Source organism: Pipistrellus hanaki (assembly GCF_964339955.1).
Source record: "Pipistrellus hanaki genome assembly, chromosome: 11".
Lineage (NCBI taxonomy): Eukaryota > Metazoa > Chordata > Mammalia > Chiroptera > Vespertilionidae > Pipistrellus > Pipistrellus hanaki.
Genome location: NC_140513.1, coordinates 3,037,555 through 3,054,294, shown reverse-complemented (window position 1 = coordinate 3,054,294; position 16,740 = coordinate 3,037,555). Strand labels below are relative to the sequence as shown.

Genomic DNA, 16,740 nt, shown 5'->3' with positions numbered 1-16,740 from the left:
TCCTCGCTCCTCAGGTGCCAGGTCAGAGGCACCCTCTGCGGGCGGTCCTGGGACTTCCGCATCGGCACTGCTGTCCCCAGACAAGCGCGTGTAAGGACGCTTTCCTAAACTGTCACAGCTTCACAAAGATCCTGTGCACAGCAGGTGGCTGCCGAGTCCTTTTTTAATTTGCTTTTACATGTAAAGCCTCCCCATACTACCCAGGCCGATGTGAACAAAGCTTCATCCGAGTCCTCAGTTTCTTTCCGCGTGTGAGCGCTCCAGCGAGGACGCCAGGCCCGGCCCCGGCCCCGCTTCTGGCCCCTGTGGTCCCTCCGGGGGCCGGCGGCCGCTGTCGCTCCCTCCGGGAGGCAGGGGGCGTGTGGCCTGTTCCACGGCAGGGACACAGGTCCTGTGAGGTTAGTTTGACTCCGGGCAGGGAGGAGAGTCACAGGCTGGCCTTTAGTTGTTGCTTTTGGTCATTTGGGGCTCCCTGGTCCCTGCGCCAGATTTTCCACGGATCGTCTTTTTCCAGTTTTCCAAGCTCTGCGAGGCGTTTTCCTTGTATCCTGTTCCCCCAGTTGAGCCGTGCTGGTCTAGTTCTGTGAGATCTCAAAGGAAGAATCAGACCATTGTTGCCCTGGTGGCGCTTTTGTTACACAAATTTCATTAAGAGACTGGGACTGTCACCGGTTTTTCAAAGAGTCCAACTAAATTTTCATTAGCCCGGCTCCACCCAGGCCTCTGTGACCCCATCCTCCGGCGGCCTCCGTCTAGACCTGTCCCCCCACCCCCACCGCACCCTCATGGAGGAGCAGGGACTGGAGAGTGACAGGAGGAGATGGGATAGTAAAGGCCGAGCGGGCTTCGGGCATTGTCGGGCCTGTGGCCGTCTGTCTGACCTGTGGAGGGGGGAGCGCCCAGTGCGCAGCCACGCAGGGGCTGAAGGACCCCATTGTGCTGTGGAGGGGCCATCAGGTGGCCGTTCTTGTGCTGAGAAGGATGGAGTGCTTTTCCCGGTGAGGCCTCTGGCTGGGTGGGAGCTGGGCGGGAGCTGGGCGCTGGCCTCCGGGGGCTGAGCGCCATGTGTGCCAATCCCGGGCCTCCGCTTCCTGGCCTCTGCGGGGAGAAGCAGCAGGCGAGGTGCCGTGGTGTCTGCACTGCCGGCCTGACCGGAGAAAGCCTGAGCCTGGCTTCTGAGAAGCGGGTGCAGAAAGCCCCTCCTTCTCTTCTGGAGCGGATCTTGCTCAGCGTTCGGGCTACGACTCACCCTTCTGTCCCCTGTGCTCCTGCCCGCAGGCGGCGAGAACATCAAAAGCATAAACCAGCAGTCCGGCGCGCACGTGGAGCTGCAGCGGAACCCCCCGCCCAACACCGACCCCGGCCTGCGGATATTCACCATCCGGGGCGTCCCCCAGCAGATCGAGGTGGCCAGGCATCTCATAGATGAGAAAGTTGGCGTACGTACAGGGCCTTTCCCTGGGCTTACTAATAGCTGACTTTCTGGTGATGTCCAAGGTACCTGTCCTCCCGGCACCTGTACTTCCTGAACCTTCCGTCCTCACGCCGCGTGAGCCCTCCTCTCACTGCCGAGGGGGAGTGCGGGGCCCAGGGATGCCAGCCAGGGCCAGGCGATGAAGGAAGCCTCTGGCAGATCTCACCACGCCACCAGCTCCGGCCCTAGGGCCGTGTCCCCCGCAGGCTTAGAGGAGCAGCTGGGGCAGCAGCCGTCCCCCAGTCCTGCCCCGGGACTGCCTGGCCGCCAGCCCCACAGGCAGCTCTCATTGACTCTGGCTTTAGTTTCAGGCGCCTCAAAGCAGATAAAGAAAGGGAGTGTTGATGGAGGACAGATGGGCCACTGCTCACCTCAAAGGGGACGTAGAATGGCAGAAAGAGCCATGGGCCAGCCTAAATTGACGGGAGAGTCAAGCAGGTTGGTCCCTACCCCCAGGGTGACATGCCAGGGCAAATGTGGTGGTGCCAGCATTGGCTGTGTGGTGGTATTGGTTCCTCCAGGGGAAGGAAGGCTAGTGTGAGTGCCATAGGATGTCTCCTTCACTTGGCTCTGTCTCCCCGGAAGCTGTGGTCTGCCTTGGGGGGCCTGGGCAGAGGGCAGAGACGCCCAGCAGGAAGTGAGAGCTCCCTCTGCCGTGACAGGGTTCCAGTCTGGGAGCACCGGGAGCCTTTGGACAGAGCCCCTTCAGCCAGCCACCTGCTGCACCTCATCAAAAGTGAGTCACACACACACACACACACACACACACACACCCCCGGAGAGACCTCCTGCCCAGCTGCTGTGGGGCCGGCAGCCTGGGGCCTGCGTGTGGGCAGGGCTGGGCAGGCTCCTCCCACCTGTTCCCGGGGTCCCTCCGGCCCATCCAGAGCTCACTGACGTGGGTGAGGGCCCCCTGGGCAGCATCCCTGAGGAGGCTCGCCATCGTGGGACAGGGGAGGTTTCCCCAGTGTCTGTGTTCGCCCTTTAACGGAGTCTTCACTTTCTCCAGCGCCTTCCCTCCTCGGAGCTCAGGGTGCTTCCCAAACATTGCTGCTAAGGTGAACGGGAACCCGCACAGCGCCCCTGTGAGGTGGGTGACTCTCCCGCTCGTCCTGGAGTGCCGTCAGGCCGGGGGTCCGGTGACCTGGCCGCTGGCGGGGGACCATTGTGCCTGCCTGGGGGCGGCGGGGTGACAGCCAGCCAGCGGGATTGCGGGAGGTGGGCACCGGGGTGCAGGGGTGTGACCTGCACTGGAAAGTGACTCCTCCTGTTCTCGGCAGCGGTCCTCCGGCCTTTCTGACCCAGGGCTGGGGCAGCACCTACCAGGCCTGGCAGCAGCCCACGCAGCAAGTCCCAAGTAAGTGTCTCGGAGGAGGTGGCACTGGGCACCCCCACCCCCCGGAAAGGCTCGGGGGGGGGGGGGCCTGAAATGCTCTCGTTCCACCGCTGCCCACAGGCCTGGGATGCCCCTTCCCGGGTGGCAGCGAGCCTCCTGGGGCATCTGGAGCTGCCGGCAGAGGAGGCTTCTCTGCAGGTGGCACTGCTTCCAGCTGGGCAGGGGCAAAGGAGGCTGGCCACCTTCTCAGACCTTTCCTTCCCACACTCTGTCCTCAGCGCCGTGGGTCACAAAGCCTGAGGGCCACGGGCCTGGTGTGCTGAGCCCTCAGTTCCTCCTGCCTGCAGCTCTGCTGCTCACTATGTTCTCCTAAGCAGCCCCCTGCTTGCTGGGTGCTTTCCCTCTCCCCTCCTCTGGCCGCGCGGTGACCCTCTCCCTCCTCCAGCCCCGCCACAGGGGCTCTGTCTCCGGGGAGAGCCTGCTCGGCGGGCTGGGGGAGAGAGAAGCTGCTGTAAGAGGAGTTCTATGGGAACGAGACCGCCCGCTCCCCGGCCCACTCTCAGGAGCATTCTTTTTTTTTTTTTTTTTTTTTTTATATTTTTATTGATATTATACAGAAAGGAAGGGAGAGAGATAGTCAGAAACATCGATGAGAGAGAGTCATCGATCAGCTGCCTCTTGCACACCCCCTACCGGGGATATGCCCGCAACCAAGGTACATGCCCCTGACCGGAATCGAACCCGGGACCCTTCAGTCCCCAAGCCGACGCTCTATCCATTGAGCCAAACCGGTCCCGGCAGGAGCATTCTTAAGTCTTATTGCTGGCGGAGCCCATCTTGCTCAGCCTGCAAACAGAGCACAGGGCCTGGCTCCTCTGACCCTCTCAAGGGCCCGGCTGTGCCCGGAAGCAGTCTCCAGGCTTCGGTGTGCCTGCGCGTGTCTGCCCCGCACACTGGCTGCAGGCCAGGCTTCACAGCTGTGCTCACGCGGACCGAGCCCGGGGCCTGTGTGCCCCCCTTCCCTCCCTGACAGCGCTGCCCAGACCCCAGGCTGGTCACAGCTGGATGACACCCACGGGGTCCGGAGGCCTGTGCTGTTCTCTGAGCTCCAGTCTCGTGGTCTGAAAGGAAGAGCTTGGATTTGATTTCTAAAGGAACGACAAGCTCTGAAATAGCGTGGCTGTATTTTTCCTCCTCTGCAGTGTTTTCTTAGGGAGCATATTAAATATGCAGAATGTTTTAGAGTAGGGGTGTCGAACTCAATCAGAGAAGGGGCCAAAATCTAAAATCCAGCCTAAATCGCGGGCCGAATGGTTTACTGAACAGTCATAAACTGACAATGTCATAAACTGACAGCGGAGTGCAGTGATGACAGCGCGGTGCGGGCCACATTGCAAGGCCTGGCGGGCTGGATTTGGCCCGCGGGCCTTGTGTTTGACACATTTGTTTTAGAGCTTCACCATGAACACCTAACACCGCCCTGACCCTACCGCTCCCGTTTCCCTGGCTCACTCCACCTGGGAGCTGTCCGTCTGGTTCCCTCCTGTTCTGGCCATCGAGGGCGGCCCAGGGTGTGAGGTGGCCTGGGGTGGGCCCACATGAGCCCCGTTGTCCAGGGCAGGACGGGGATGGTCTACACTGAAGCCCGAGGGCACGTCGACCCCGGGGCTGTGGCTCCGCAGAGCCCGGCCTGCTGCGTGCCCGCGCCCAGGCCGGCCCGGGGAGCGGGGAGCAGCATCGGCGTGGAAGGACGACAGCAGATGCCTGGTTCCTTCCTCTGTTCACTAGCCTGCGTCTTTTTTCTTATTAAATATGTTTCTGTTGATGTCAGAGAGGAAGGAGAGGGAGAGAGAGAAACATCAATGATGAGAATCATTGATCAGCTGCCTCCTGCACGCCCCCCACTGGGGATGGAGCCCATCACCTGGGCCTGGGCCCTGACCGGGAATCGAACTGTGACCTCCTGTTCACAGTTACCAGCCTGCACCTGGTGCGGAGCTTTGTTCTCGGGGGAGAGGGGAGTTAGGGATCAAGAACTGGTTTTGGTCAGTGAAACCTTGTTTGAAAGAAAAACCCTGCTTGCCCACATTCCTCATGCCTGGCCTTCCCCCCAACCCAGTCCTTCTACCCCTAGGTCCTGGCCTGTCCTCCTGCCCAGGCGGGAAAGGAGGATGAGGAGGCCTCTCCCTCTCTTCCCCTCCTCCCTCTTTTCTGCCCCCAGCCCACACCCAGACCCCACGCCCCTGTCCTCAGTGGGCTCACGCGCAGGAGGAATGCTGGGAGATGGCTGCGGGCCAGCCTCCGTGCTGCTGCAGGCTCTTCCCCCTGCAGACGGCGAGAGGCCTCGGGTAGACACCAGCCAGCCTGGCCTCGGCGCAGAGACCCCGCTACCTGAGCCGCCGGGCGGGCTTGCTGAGTTCATTCCCGCTCTCTGTGCACTGGGCAGGCAGTCTCCTGACCCCGGCCGTCCTCACTGCCCTGCTCCACAGAGGAGGCTCCGGCTGGTACTGAGGAGGGCAGAGCGAGCCACACACCCCCCCCCACCCCCCACCCCAGAGGCAGAGGCCACAGCCCTGCTGTGTGGGCCTCACCTGTCATCACCCTGAGCTCAGGTCTGGACAGTGTCCCCGTGTCGCTCTGTGGCTCTGCCTGTGCAGAGGGGCAGCCGGCAGTCTGAACAAAGGTGCAAGGTCCCATTGAAGCCCCTCCGGGAAGCCCCTCACCCACAGCCCCTGTGTGAAGGGTGTGAATGTCCCCGATGCCACCCTGGAGGGCATCAGCCCGCCCACCCGGCCTCACGGGGTCTGAGCGCACACACCGGGGCCTGAGCAGAGGCCCTCCTGGGGTGGCCACGTCTCCTCCGCAGCCCTCTGCCGCCACCTTCTTCCCGGCCACCGGGCCGGGAGCGGCTGTAGAGTGTGTGGCCCGGGGTGAGCCCGCGCAGGCAGGGCCGGGGTCGCCGGGCTGGGCCTGACCGCTTTTGTGTTCTTCGCACAGGCCAACAGAGCCAGCCGCAGAGCAGCCAGCCCGACTACAGCAAGGCCTGGGAGGACTATTACAAAAAGCAGAGTGAGTGTGACGGCCGCCCTCACCCCAGCCCAGCCGCAGCCCCTCGCCTGTGGCCGTCACTGCCGTGGCTCCCGTCCCCGTCTGGCCCTCTGTGTGTCTCAGGAGACGTGGCGCAGCCATTGCTTTCCCTCCGCCCCCGTCCCTCCCCCTCCTGAACGCCACAGCGAGCCCTCCACCGGGAGCAGCCACTGTCCTGCCCGTTAGGCCGCGAGGCCAGGACGCAGCCCAGCCGTCTCCTGTTCCCCTCTTGCCGTCAGCTGGCTCTCTGGCTACTCCGGAGCGGGTGAAGGGAGAGGAGAGAGTGCTGGGACTCAGGGAAGGGAGCCTGCAGTTGGAGTGGGTGATGAGATGTTTGGTTTTCTTAGGAAATTAAACCAGTCTTTAAAAAGAGGAGGGAAAACTAACAACGGCAACCCAAACCCCGGCGGATGCTTCAGACGAGGACTCGGTCCTCCGTGGGTGTGCCGGGGCTGGGGGCGGGCGCGGGGGGAGCTGTGTCGCGGGCTTGCCTCTGAAGGATGCTACTGGCCGGTTGGAGGTCAAAGGCCATCAGAGACACAGTCCCTGGGGTTTGCGTCCTCACTGGGCCAGGAGGACATCACCGGAGGCACCTGGTGCAAGTCCAGGGCCCTTCTCCCCACACCTCCCAAACCCGGACTCCCAGGCACGGCGCCTGGGCACCCTGGGCAGTTGCACCCTCCTCCCCTCCTCACTGGGTGCTCACGGGTCAGGTGACCAATGCAGAGAATGTGGTTCTGAAGAGACAGCCAGCGATAGAGCAGGAGCAGCAGTGAAAAGCTAACGGTTTTTGTTTGTTTTTAAATATATTTATTTTTTACAGAGAGGAAGAGAGAGGGATAGAGAGCTAGAAACATCGATGAGAGAGAAACATTGATCAGCTGCCTCCTGCACACCCCTCACTGGGGATGTGCCTGCCACCAAGGTACATGCCTTGACCGGAATTGAACCTTCAATCCGCAGGCCCACGCTCTATCCACTGAGCCAAATCGGTTTGGTCAGCTAAAGGTGTTTTTTGCAGCCAACACCGGGCCCCACCTCACCGGCATCCAGGGGGCACTGGTTCCGGATGCCACGTCTTTAGGAAGCGCCCCCTAGCGCCTCCCCTCCTGACGAGCTGTTCCTTCTGTCCCTCAGGCCACGCTGCCAGCGCCGCACCTCAGGCCAGCTCCCCGCCGGACTACACCATGGCCTGGGCCGAGTATTACCGACAGCAGGTTGCTTTCTACGGGCAGACGTTAGGGCAAGCTCAGGCCCACAGCCAGGTGTGTACCCGTGCCAGCTCTGCTGACACCCCCCAGCCCAGCCCTACCTACAGCCCTTCCTCCCAGGCCCTGCGCCTGCTCCCGGGGCAGAAACACCAGCCCGGGGGGAGGAGGGGGGGGGCTGCGCAGGCCCCGTGGCTGCCATCTGCCCAGAGCCCAAAGGCAGCCGCCAGCCCTCCTTGCCCAGAGAGTGCGTGTGGGCCAAGTGGGAGAGGAGGCGGTTGGGCAGTCCCTCCCAGACCAGGCCCAGCCCGCAGCGCTGAGCGGCCTCAGTTTCCCCCCCTAAATGAGAGCACCAGGCTTGGAGGATTCTGGGCAAGCTTGGCACTGCGATAGGGACTGGAGCTCATGCCCGCTGCCGTTCTGAGGGTGCTGGGGCCAGGCTGTCGTCCTTGCCTCCGTCAGGGCGGGGCCAGGGCCCACACCCTCGGAAGGCTGGGCAGGGCGGAGTGCCAGCTCTTGGTCCTGCACAGAAGCCTGAGGGCTCTGCCGTCAGAGGCCAAAAACGGATTTCTTGTTAACGGAGGGCAAAGGCCAAGTGACCTAACGCTGGGCCCTCAGAGCCCTGGACCTAAAGCTGCCTGGCCCGCTCACTACCACGTTGGCCCTGGTGCCTGTGCGGTGGGAACGGGTGTCCGAGGCTGGTGGTGACCGGGAAGTATCGCGGGCTCACTCCCTCTCCCCTCCCAGTGTCCCCCCAGAAAGAGATGCCGGACCTCTTTCTGGGGAGGCTCTTTGCGGGCCGGAGACCCTGGGAGGCGGGAGGCCGAGACACTGCTGCTCCTGTGTGCCCCGCCTGGGGGCAGCCGAGGGCGGGTGCCCTGCCCCCCATCAGCCTGCCCCTGGGAGCCTGCCCCCGGCTGACCCCTCTCCCTCCTTCCACAGGAGCAGTAGGACAGTGACCTGTGACCCCTCCCCGAAATCATCGTGAGCGAAAGCCTATTTGTAACAGGTTTTTAGATTTGCAAACCTTTTGATGAAGAACCTTTGTTCTGTGAAACACTATATTTAGATTAACAGAATTTTTCTAAAAATCGGGAAATTAGTTACTAAAGATTGCTGATCATTTTTGTTTCATTATTTTTGTTATTTCAAACGTGGAAGCTCTGGGATTCTTTTTGGAGCAATATCTGCCAATGCAGGCACCAGAATGTGCCTCACTGCAGCAACATTTCAACTGGTGTGTTTTGTTCTGTTCTGTTTTGTTTTGTTTCGTGTCTTTTTATTTACAGTTGTTTCTGTTTCAACAGAAAGTGGCTTGGAAGTCTTAGGAGGTGTGTAACAAATTATTTTTAAAAAATTTTAAACAGTATTTAAATGTGTAAATTCATTAAATGTTTTACTTCTAATTTCTTGTATCTTGGCTGTCAATTGTTTTATTGCATTTTTTAAAAAACTGAACTATTCTGTATTGTAATTAATTATGTGAATTCTGAATTGAGACAGAGAATTTATCGCTGTCCAAAGGGATTGGGAGGGGCATTTTTTAGGGTTTGTATAATTTCTAGAGTTCTAAAGGGTAATATAAAAATGTGTTCATGTGTCTACATACGTTTTTTTTTTTCATGTCTCATTACCAGTTGCAATTGTGTATCTAAGACCTCCAAGCTTGTTTTAAAAACAACACAAAAAACCTTTCTCTATTCTCTCAGAAATATAAATGCTGTTATTTTTAATATTAAGAGGAACTTTTAACAAACACTGTGGAACTTTAAACCGCATAAAAATGTAGTATCTATTTTTTAATTGAGGCATTTTTTGCTTTTTGCTTTTAAATATTTTTTAATATTTGTCAAATTAACTAGATGAATAAATAAATCTAGTATTAACCACACTATGAATTCAATGATTTTGATTTAATAAAAGGGATACTATGATTTCCAGTGTTTACTGTAGCGTGTCTTGTACAGATAACATGTATTTTTAAAGGAAAGAAAAACGGAATTAAAGCTATTTTTTCTTGCATTTTTAATTGACCTGGGGGACATTCCGTTTGAAATGTGCTGACATTACTTTTCTGTTTTTTTTCTCTCATTTTCTTTATAATGCTTGAGAGTCTAACTATTAAAAATAAATATTTGGAGAATGTTATGCATGTTGTTTTTAAAAAGAAAAGTGTTCTTTTTATTTGACTGACAACGCATTTTACACTCTATGTAATAAAATTTCCACAAGACATCTTGTGGTTGAAATATTTTGAGTCTGTTTGCTTTCCATTCGCTTGTCCCTCCCTCCACCCTCCACCCTCTGCCCGCTGCCCCCGAGATCAAAGCCAGAGTTCATGGCCAGCCCCCTTGCTCTGCGGCAGCCCCACTCGGCGCACCCCTGGATTCCTAGCTCCCCGGTGACGCTCCTGGTAATGTTTGGTGGAATTGGACAGTTTGCCTTGAGCCCTTGGTCACCGGCAGCCCCTCCCTCTCACCTGTCCGTCTGAGCCGCGCTGGCCTGGCCGTGGGGGTGGCACGGGAAATCAATAGCGCCTCCCAGAGGCGCGGCTGGACAAAAGGGCCTGATCAGCTCGGCCGCAGGGCGAGCACACTTCCTGGTGACTGAGTCAGCACCGGCCCCTCCCCCCTCAGCCTGAGAAACGGGAAGCTCACACCAAAACTGGAACAAGAAACACAGACCAGCATGGCCCCGCTCCAGGGGCCTGCAAACCCGTGCAGCGTTTCATGTTTAAACAGGAAGTAAAGTAGCACCAGGCTGGTCTTGGCCTGGGAGCCGGCTGCTGCCTTCCACGGCGGCCTGTTTGGCTGCAGCTGCCTGAGACCCGCCGGCCTCTGGCTGTGTCCTGGTGGCCGTTCTCTCGGCCCCGGCCCGCTATGGGCCACTGGGTGCTGGGAGAGCTGGAAAGGGGCTCCTCCATCATTCTGTTTGTCAGTAAGGAAACCAAGAGCGGGTGTCCTTACCCACGGGTTACATTGGGGAGGGTCCTGCGGTGTCGGGACACGTTAGGACAGTGCGGGCCCTGGACTAGGATGTTGAGGAACAAGATCAGCCTTCAGCTCTTTCCCCTCCTTCCTTGTGATGGGAGCCACTGGCTCTGGACCCGGCTCCGCTTTAATATTTGAACACGCCTGCCTCTGCCGCCGGCTGCCTGCGTGCGTGCGTCATCCCTTCATTTAGAGGCGCTTGTGCGGGTCCTCCTTATGGCTCATCCTCGGGTGCGTTTCTAATTCTGGTCCTTTTTCTTTTCTCGGCCCCAAGCTCTGAGAGGAGGGGGGGAAGCATCTGTGGCTCCTTTAGGCCAAAAAGGGGTGTGGAGAGCAGCCCATCTGCAGCCGCTCCGAGGCCGCGAGAGCCGGAAAACAAAAAGGAGACGGGCATCTTTAACTGCACCTCTAGAGAATCGAGTTTGACGTTGAGAAATTGAATAGTAAAAGCCACTTGAGAAGGAGGAGGGGGCTGAGCCCAAGGAGGGCATAAATGCTGATGATGGGGGTGGGAATTGGGGAGAGGGCATTACAGAGAAGACTTCCTTCTAATTCATCTTCCAAGCTCTGTGCCAAAACAGCATTTGGCATGGTTCACAGGGAGCGATTGTGTGATAATGAACCCTAAGGTGTCCCTTAATTGAAGACTGAGCATTGCGGTTTGTGCCAAGAGTCATAAATGGGGCAGGCTTGCGAGAGGATGCATTTTCTTAAATGTATCGGTAAGTACAGATTAGCGCTTGTCCCCAGTGAAATGCCCATACTATAAATTATGGAAATCTCTCTCTCTCTGATGCAACCTTTTATTGAGGGGGAAGGCGGGGTGTAATACAGCAGGAGGTGGAGGGGGGGAAAGTTTGCAAGCGTATGAAATTCGGCCTCTCATTAACATGGCGCCCACGGAAGATGGTTCTCATCAGCAGTCTGGTGTCCTGGAAGGCTAAAGTGCTCGAAATGTACCAAGTTCAGCGGTTGTGTTCCATTAGGAAAGCTGCATGGTCATCACCGAAAGGACAGTCTGTGTGTTTGGGGGGGTGGGGGGAGGGCAGCTGCCGGTCCTTGCCCCACCCCCGGCTCTCCACCGCACATGCACATCGGTCTCCGCCAACTGCCAGGTTCACTGGTCAAGGACCAGCTGTGTTGTTACAAACCCACGTACGAGTGTGGGCCAGGGTAGGGGGTTTTCCAGCCAGCGTGCCTCCGTCAATACCCCTGGCCTCCCCTGAGCCAGGAGGCACTGTCTTCCCAATGTCCCTCTCCAGCGGTGGCCGTCCATGACGTCCTACAGCCCCGCGGTGGGGTTGGCTGGGGCACAGATGGCACATGGCAGGGCCTGTCCAAGAGGGCTTTGGGACACCGTGGGCTCGGCTTCCAGCTGGCTCCAGCAGGCAGCTTCCTGAGCCCCACTCCTGGCCCACTAGGGCCCAGCTGGGGTCTTGTGAGAGGGGCTAATGCAAGTGGTCCTGATAGACTCAGAGAGATTAATGGCCAGAAAGTGACACTCAATTCCGCAGAGAGCGCCGGCCTGGGGCTGCGTCTCGGGTGGGTGGGAAGGGAAGTGACAATGAGCCCTGGCAGCGATGGGAATCCTGCTGGCCTCTGAGGAGGATCCACCCAAGGAGTTCTGGCCTCTGCGGGCAGCTCCTCCGGTGGGGTCTCCACACCGCGGGAGGTGGACGGGACTGTTCTAGTCTTACAAACGAGGGTTCCGAGTCAGAAGCTCAGTGTGGGGCCAGTTTTGTGCCACGTTCTGTGCTGGACGTCGGGGCTTCCGTGGAGAGCAGAACAGCTGCCCACGGGAGCTCACGGCCAAATACGGGTGCTACGGTCACCACCACGGGAAGTCGTTGACCAGACGGAGAAGCGGCTCTAAAAGGTTAGTGTCACACGTTTCTGACTTAGGTCAGTGGTCGGCAAACTGTGGCTCGAGAGCCACATTTGGCTCTTTGGCCCCTTGTGTGTGGCTCTTCCACAAAATACCACGGCCTGGGCGAGTCTATTTTAAAGTGGCGTTAGAAGAAGTTTACGTTTAAAAATTTGGCTCTCCAAAGAAATTTCAATCGTCGTACTGTTGGTATTTGGCTCTGTTGATTCATGAGTTTGCTGACCACTGACTTAGACTAACGTGAGGAGGGCTGCCAACTTGGAACTTCCGTTCAACTCTCTTAAGTTCCTCCAATTTTTATTTTTATTTTATTCCCTCCAGTTTCTAAATATTAAAAACCTTGAGTTATGCCAACACCTCAGGCCAAGCCCACTTCACTAACCCTCAGTACTGTACAAATATTTCTGAGTGCCTGCTGACTAAATACTCCTATCCCACGTTACAAAGGCTGAAGCACCAGCTCACACATTTCAAACGGGCTCCCAAGGAGTAAGCAAGCCATGGGGATGCTAGCAGTGTGGTGAAGGGTCCTCAGTGGTAACAGTGAGTGCGCGGTGAACTGTGGCTCATAAGCAGATGTGAGATGGGGCATCAGGAAAGTGCAACCCCAGGTTTCTGTTTAATGGACGGGCATGTCTACCGAAACCTTCCTAAAGGGCTCAGCACCTCTCCTGCAGGCTCCCAGCGCCTGGCATTCACATAAGTCTCCTCACTGCTAACACCCATTCTCTTCTGACGTTTTCCTCTGTGGGGAACCATTAGCAGCGAAGGCGGTGACTAATGTTAACAAAGCTTCCGACTCCCTTCGCTTCCACCACGTGGCCCTCAGGACCGGAAATCCGGCTGCCCCGGGTCACGTGTTCTGCCGCCATATTGGCTCTGCTGGCAGCTGCGAGCCTGGGAGGGTGTGATGGAGCAGCACCGCTTCTCTGGGCGGAGTTTTCCTCCTGGGAGAAGGCCCACCGGCTGTGAGGGCAGGTGGAGGAGGTGGAGGGGCTGTGGGGGCAGGTGGAGGAGGTGGAGGGGCTGTGGGGGCAGGTGGAGGAGGTGGAGGGGCTGTGGGGGCAGGTGGAGGAGGTGGAGGGGCTGTGGGGGCAGGTGGAGGAGGTGGAGGAGCTGTGGGGGCAGGTGGAGGGGCTGTGGGGGCAGGTGGAGGGGCTGTGGGGGCAGGTGGAGGAGGTGGAGGGGCTGTGGGGGCAGGTGGAGGAGGTGGAGGGGCTGTGGGAGCAGGTGGAAGGGCTGTGGGGGCAGGTGGAGGGGTTGTGGGGGCAGGTGGAGGGGCTGTGAGGGCAGGTGGAAGGGCTGTGGGGGCAGGTGGAGGGGCTGTGGGGGCAGGTGGAGGAGGTGGAGGAGCTGTGGGGGCAGGTGGAGGGGCTGTGGGGGCAGGTGGAGGGGCTGTGGGGGCAGGTGGAAGGGCTGTGGGGGCAGGTGGAGGGGCTGTGGGGGCAGGTGGAGGAGGTGGAGGAGCTGTGGGGGCAGGTGGAGGGGCTGTGGGGGCAGGTGGAGGGGCTGTGGGGGCAGGTGGAGGAGATGGAAGCCTCTGGAGGGCAGATGGGAGGTCTCCTGGGAGCATGGTGAGAGAGGATATCACCTGCAGGTGAGGACTTGATCAGGCCTCAGCCAGTCATTGCCTCGCACATATGCAAATCACCCTGAAAGGTATGTATCACCCAACAGCCAATACTCACCACACCTTGCGGTCATTCAGAGCACATGTGCGTGTTCCTCAACGGTGAGCAGGACAGCCTGCCTCCGGGTTTCAGTGCTCTCGCTGTACACAGGTGACCTCGTTGTCCGGAGCCTGGCTTAGGCATTTTCCCGCTTCCTGCTGCTGACGTTGCTGTGGAAAGTGGCCCAGCACAGTGCCGTCTGCTGTCCCGAAGGAAGCCCTGCCGGGAATTCAGTGTTGATGAATGGACAACGAGCATTACACAAGGTGTCTTTGAGTACCAGCGCACAGGAGCGATGTATGTACCGATTGGCTGATGGAAAGGCTGTGGCCGTGGCTGGAAGGAGCGCCCCCTGTGTGTCCCTCGGAGCGGCCATGGCCCAGCATGTGCTGACTGGGGTTCGCCGGACCCGGTGGAACACAGCTACCACAAACGGGGAGCGCCGTGTTCTGCTTTCCTCTGAGTGCCCACGGCTCTCGAGCCCCATTTTAGGTTTGCCAGCGTCGTACCAGGCCTCTGGAGCCAGGGCTCAGGCCTTCGTCTGCCCACTTCTCCCGTCGGAGGGACACCTAGCTTGTTCTAGAGCAAGGTGACCAGATCGTCCAGGTGTTGGCGGGACAGTCCTGATTTCTAACAGTTTTTCCCGCGTCCCGCGGCATTTTTAAAAAGTCCCAATTTTTAGAAAGAATCTTTCCAATGTTTCCAATCTTTCCAAAAATCGGGACTTTTTTAAAACACCGCAGGACTCGGGAAAAATTGTTAGAAATCAGGACTGTCCCGCCAACACCCGGACGATCTGGTCACCTTATTCTAGAGGGACCTCGTAGGTCCAGGCCGCCCGGGCAGCAGAGTGGGAGGAATGGACGTTTGGACTCTCAGGCTTGGGTTTGAGCCTGTCTTCGCCCCTCAGCAGCTCTGCGCCCTGAGGCAGGTTGTTTACCGCGCTGGCCTCCATTTCCTTACCTGCAGAATGGGCGTAGTAACTGCCTTCCTGGCCAGAGGTCTGAGGTAGGTCAGCGACATGCATGTAACGGACTTGACGCCTGGCTCACCATGAGCACTTAGAAAATAGCAGCAAGCCGAAACCGGTTTGGCTCAGTGGATAGAGCATTGGCCTGTGGACTGAAAGGTCCTGGGTTCGATTCCAGTCAAGGGCATGTATAATACCTTGGTTGCGGGCACATCCCCAGTGGGAGGTGTGCAGGAGGAGCTGGTCGATGTTTCTCTCTCATCGATGTTTCTAGTTCTCTATCCCTCTCCCTTCCTCTCTGTAAAAAAAATATACTTAAAAAAAAAATACAGCTGAAACCAGTTTGGCTTGTGGATAGAGCATCAGCCTCTGGACTGAAAGGTCCTGGGTTCGATTCTGGTCAAGGGCATGTACCTTGGTTGTGGGCACATCCCCAGTAGAGGGTGTGCAAAAGGCAGCTGATTGATGATTCTCTCTCATTGATGTTTCTAACTCTCTATCCCTCTCTCTTCCTCTCTGTAAAAAAGTCAATAAAATATATATTTTTTAAATACAACACTACCTTAATTACTGTACATTCACAATAAGTCTTTCAGCTCTGTTCTTCAGAATTACCTTGGCTCTTCTCAGCCCTTTGCATTTCCATATAAATTTTAGAATCAGTTTATCAATTTCCTACTCCTGACAAAGTGTTTTCAATTTGGGATTTTTAATAGGATTACATGGAATCTGTTGGGTTTTGGTAAGAATTGACAACCCAACACGAGTCTTCTAATCCCTTCTTTGGTTTAGTTCTTTGATTTCTTTCTATCATTTTAGTAGTTTTCAGTATAGAGGTTGCACAGCTTTCTTTGCATTTATTCTTGGGTTTTTTTATGTTATTGAAAATGCTATATTTAAAATATTATTTCTCATTTTTTTGTTACTGGTTGTAGAAATACACCTTATTTTTGTATAGTGACCTGATTCCAATGGCCTTACTTCAATTCCTTTTTAGTTGTAATAGCTTGTAGATTCATATGGATTTCTAATATTAAGAATCATATCATTTATGAATAATGACGATATAATTTTTCCCTTCCTAATCCTTACGCCATTTGTTTCCTTTTATTGCACTGGCTTAGACTACCAGCACGCTGTTGACTGAGAGTAGCAAGAGGGCATCCTGGTCTTATCAGAGGGAACATTTTTAATAATTCACCATTAATGATGTTTGTTCTACAATTGTTGTACATACCTAGTATCAGATAAGGGAGTTCCCCTCTGTTTCTAGTTTGCCACAAGTTTTATCATAAGTGGTTGTTGCAGTTTTCGGGTGCTTTTTCTGCATCTTACAGAGACCATCACATGATGTACCTCCGTTTTTATGTTAAAAACTAGAGGCCCAGTGCACAAAATTCGTGCACGGGGGTGTGTGTCCCTCAGCCCCCACGCTCCAGGTCCAGTCTGGCACATTGCGGTTTGCAATCAATATTTGCATAATTAAAATAAATGCATGACGATCTGAGAGTCTGGAGTGTCCAGAAGGCTCCAGAATAAATGCAACTTGAGACTTGTTAGACATTTAGAGCAGCAAACGCCCCCTTCATTGTAACTACAGCTCATGTAAGTGGTCTTCCAGCGAGTCTGTCTTCCCTGACTGCCCGAAGTCTGCCTCTGGACAGAGGAGGGGAGGGGCAGGCACAGGTAAAGGTGGGAGGGGTAAACGAGTCTAAAATTAAGTCTTTATCCAGCCCAGTTTCACCCATTGCCTGACACCTGCTCAGAGCTGGGCTTATGTAGGGGCACGTGGATGTGAAGATACAGTGTCCGAGGGTTCTCTCTGGCTTAGGGAGCCACGAAGGCGAGAGGGGAAGGCACGGGCTTAGCGGCTTCCATTGCTCTCCCTGGGCCTCCGTGTCCTTGGCTGTAAGACGGGGTGAAGGTTGGAACACATCTCCCAGACTCGCTGTGCATTGTCAATATCACATGTACGTGTGTGACCCCGTGCTCAGCGTGGGAGCAAAAGGGGGCTCTCAGAGAGTGGGAGCCACCCCCCCTTTATCCTTGGTGCTGTTGGCGGCTTTGGCACCAGGACTGCAATGATGATGACGGGAATTGAACCCGGGACTCTTTGGTCT

At 56.4% G+C, this 16,740-nt stretch overlaps 1 protein-coding gene across 2 annotated transcripts in view; it reads left to right on the top strand.

Moving 5' to 3' along the window:
* FUBP3 (far upstream element binding protein 3) overlaps positions 1-9,358 on the top strand; it is a 50,728-nt gene extending 41,370 nt beyond the window's left edge. Inside the window, exons 13-19 of one of the 2 annotated variants that reach the window (XM_084899794.1) lie at positions 1,279-1,439; positions 2,137-2,210; positions 2,484-2,564; positions 2,755-2,831; positions 5,808-5,879; positions 7,035-7,162; positions 8,048-9,358. In XM_084899794.1, coding sequence (XP_084755920.1) covers positions 1,279-1,439; positions 2,137-2,210; positions 2,484-2,564; positions 2,755-2,831; positions 5,808-5,879; positions 7,035-7,162; positions 8,048-8,056 — 602 coding nt within the window. In that variant the 3' untranslated portion in view covers positions 8,057-9,358. The remainder of the gene's footprint in view (positions 1-1,278; positions 1,440-2,136; positions 2,211-2,483; positions 2,565-2,754; positions 2,832-5,807; positions 5,880-7,034; positions 7,163-8,047) is intronic. The other variant, XM_084899795.1, reaches the window with a different exon arrangement.
* Positions 9,359-16,740: the final 7,382 nt, after the last annotated feature.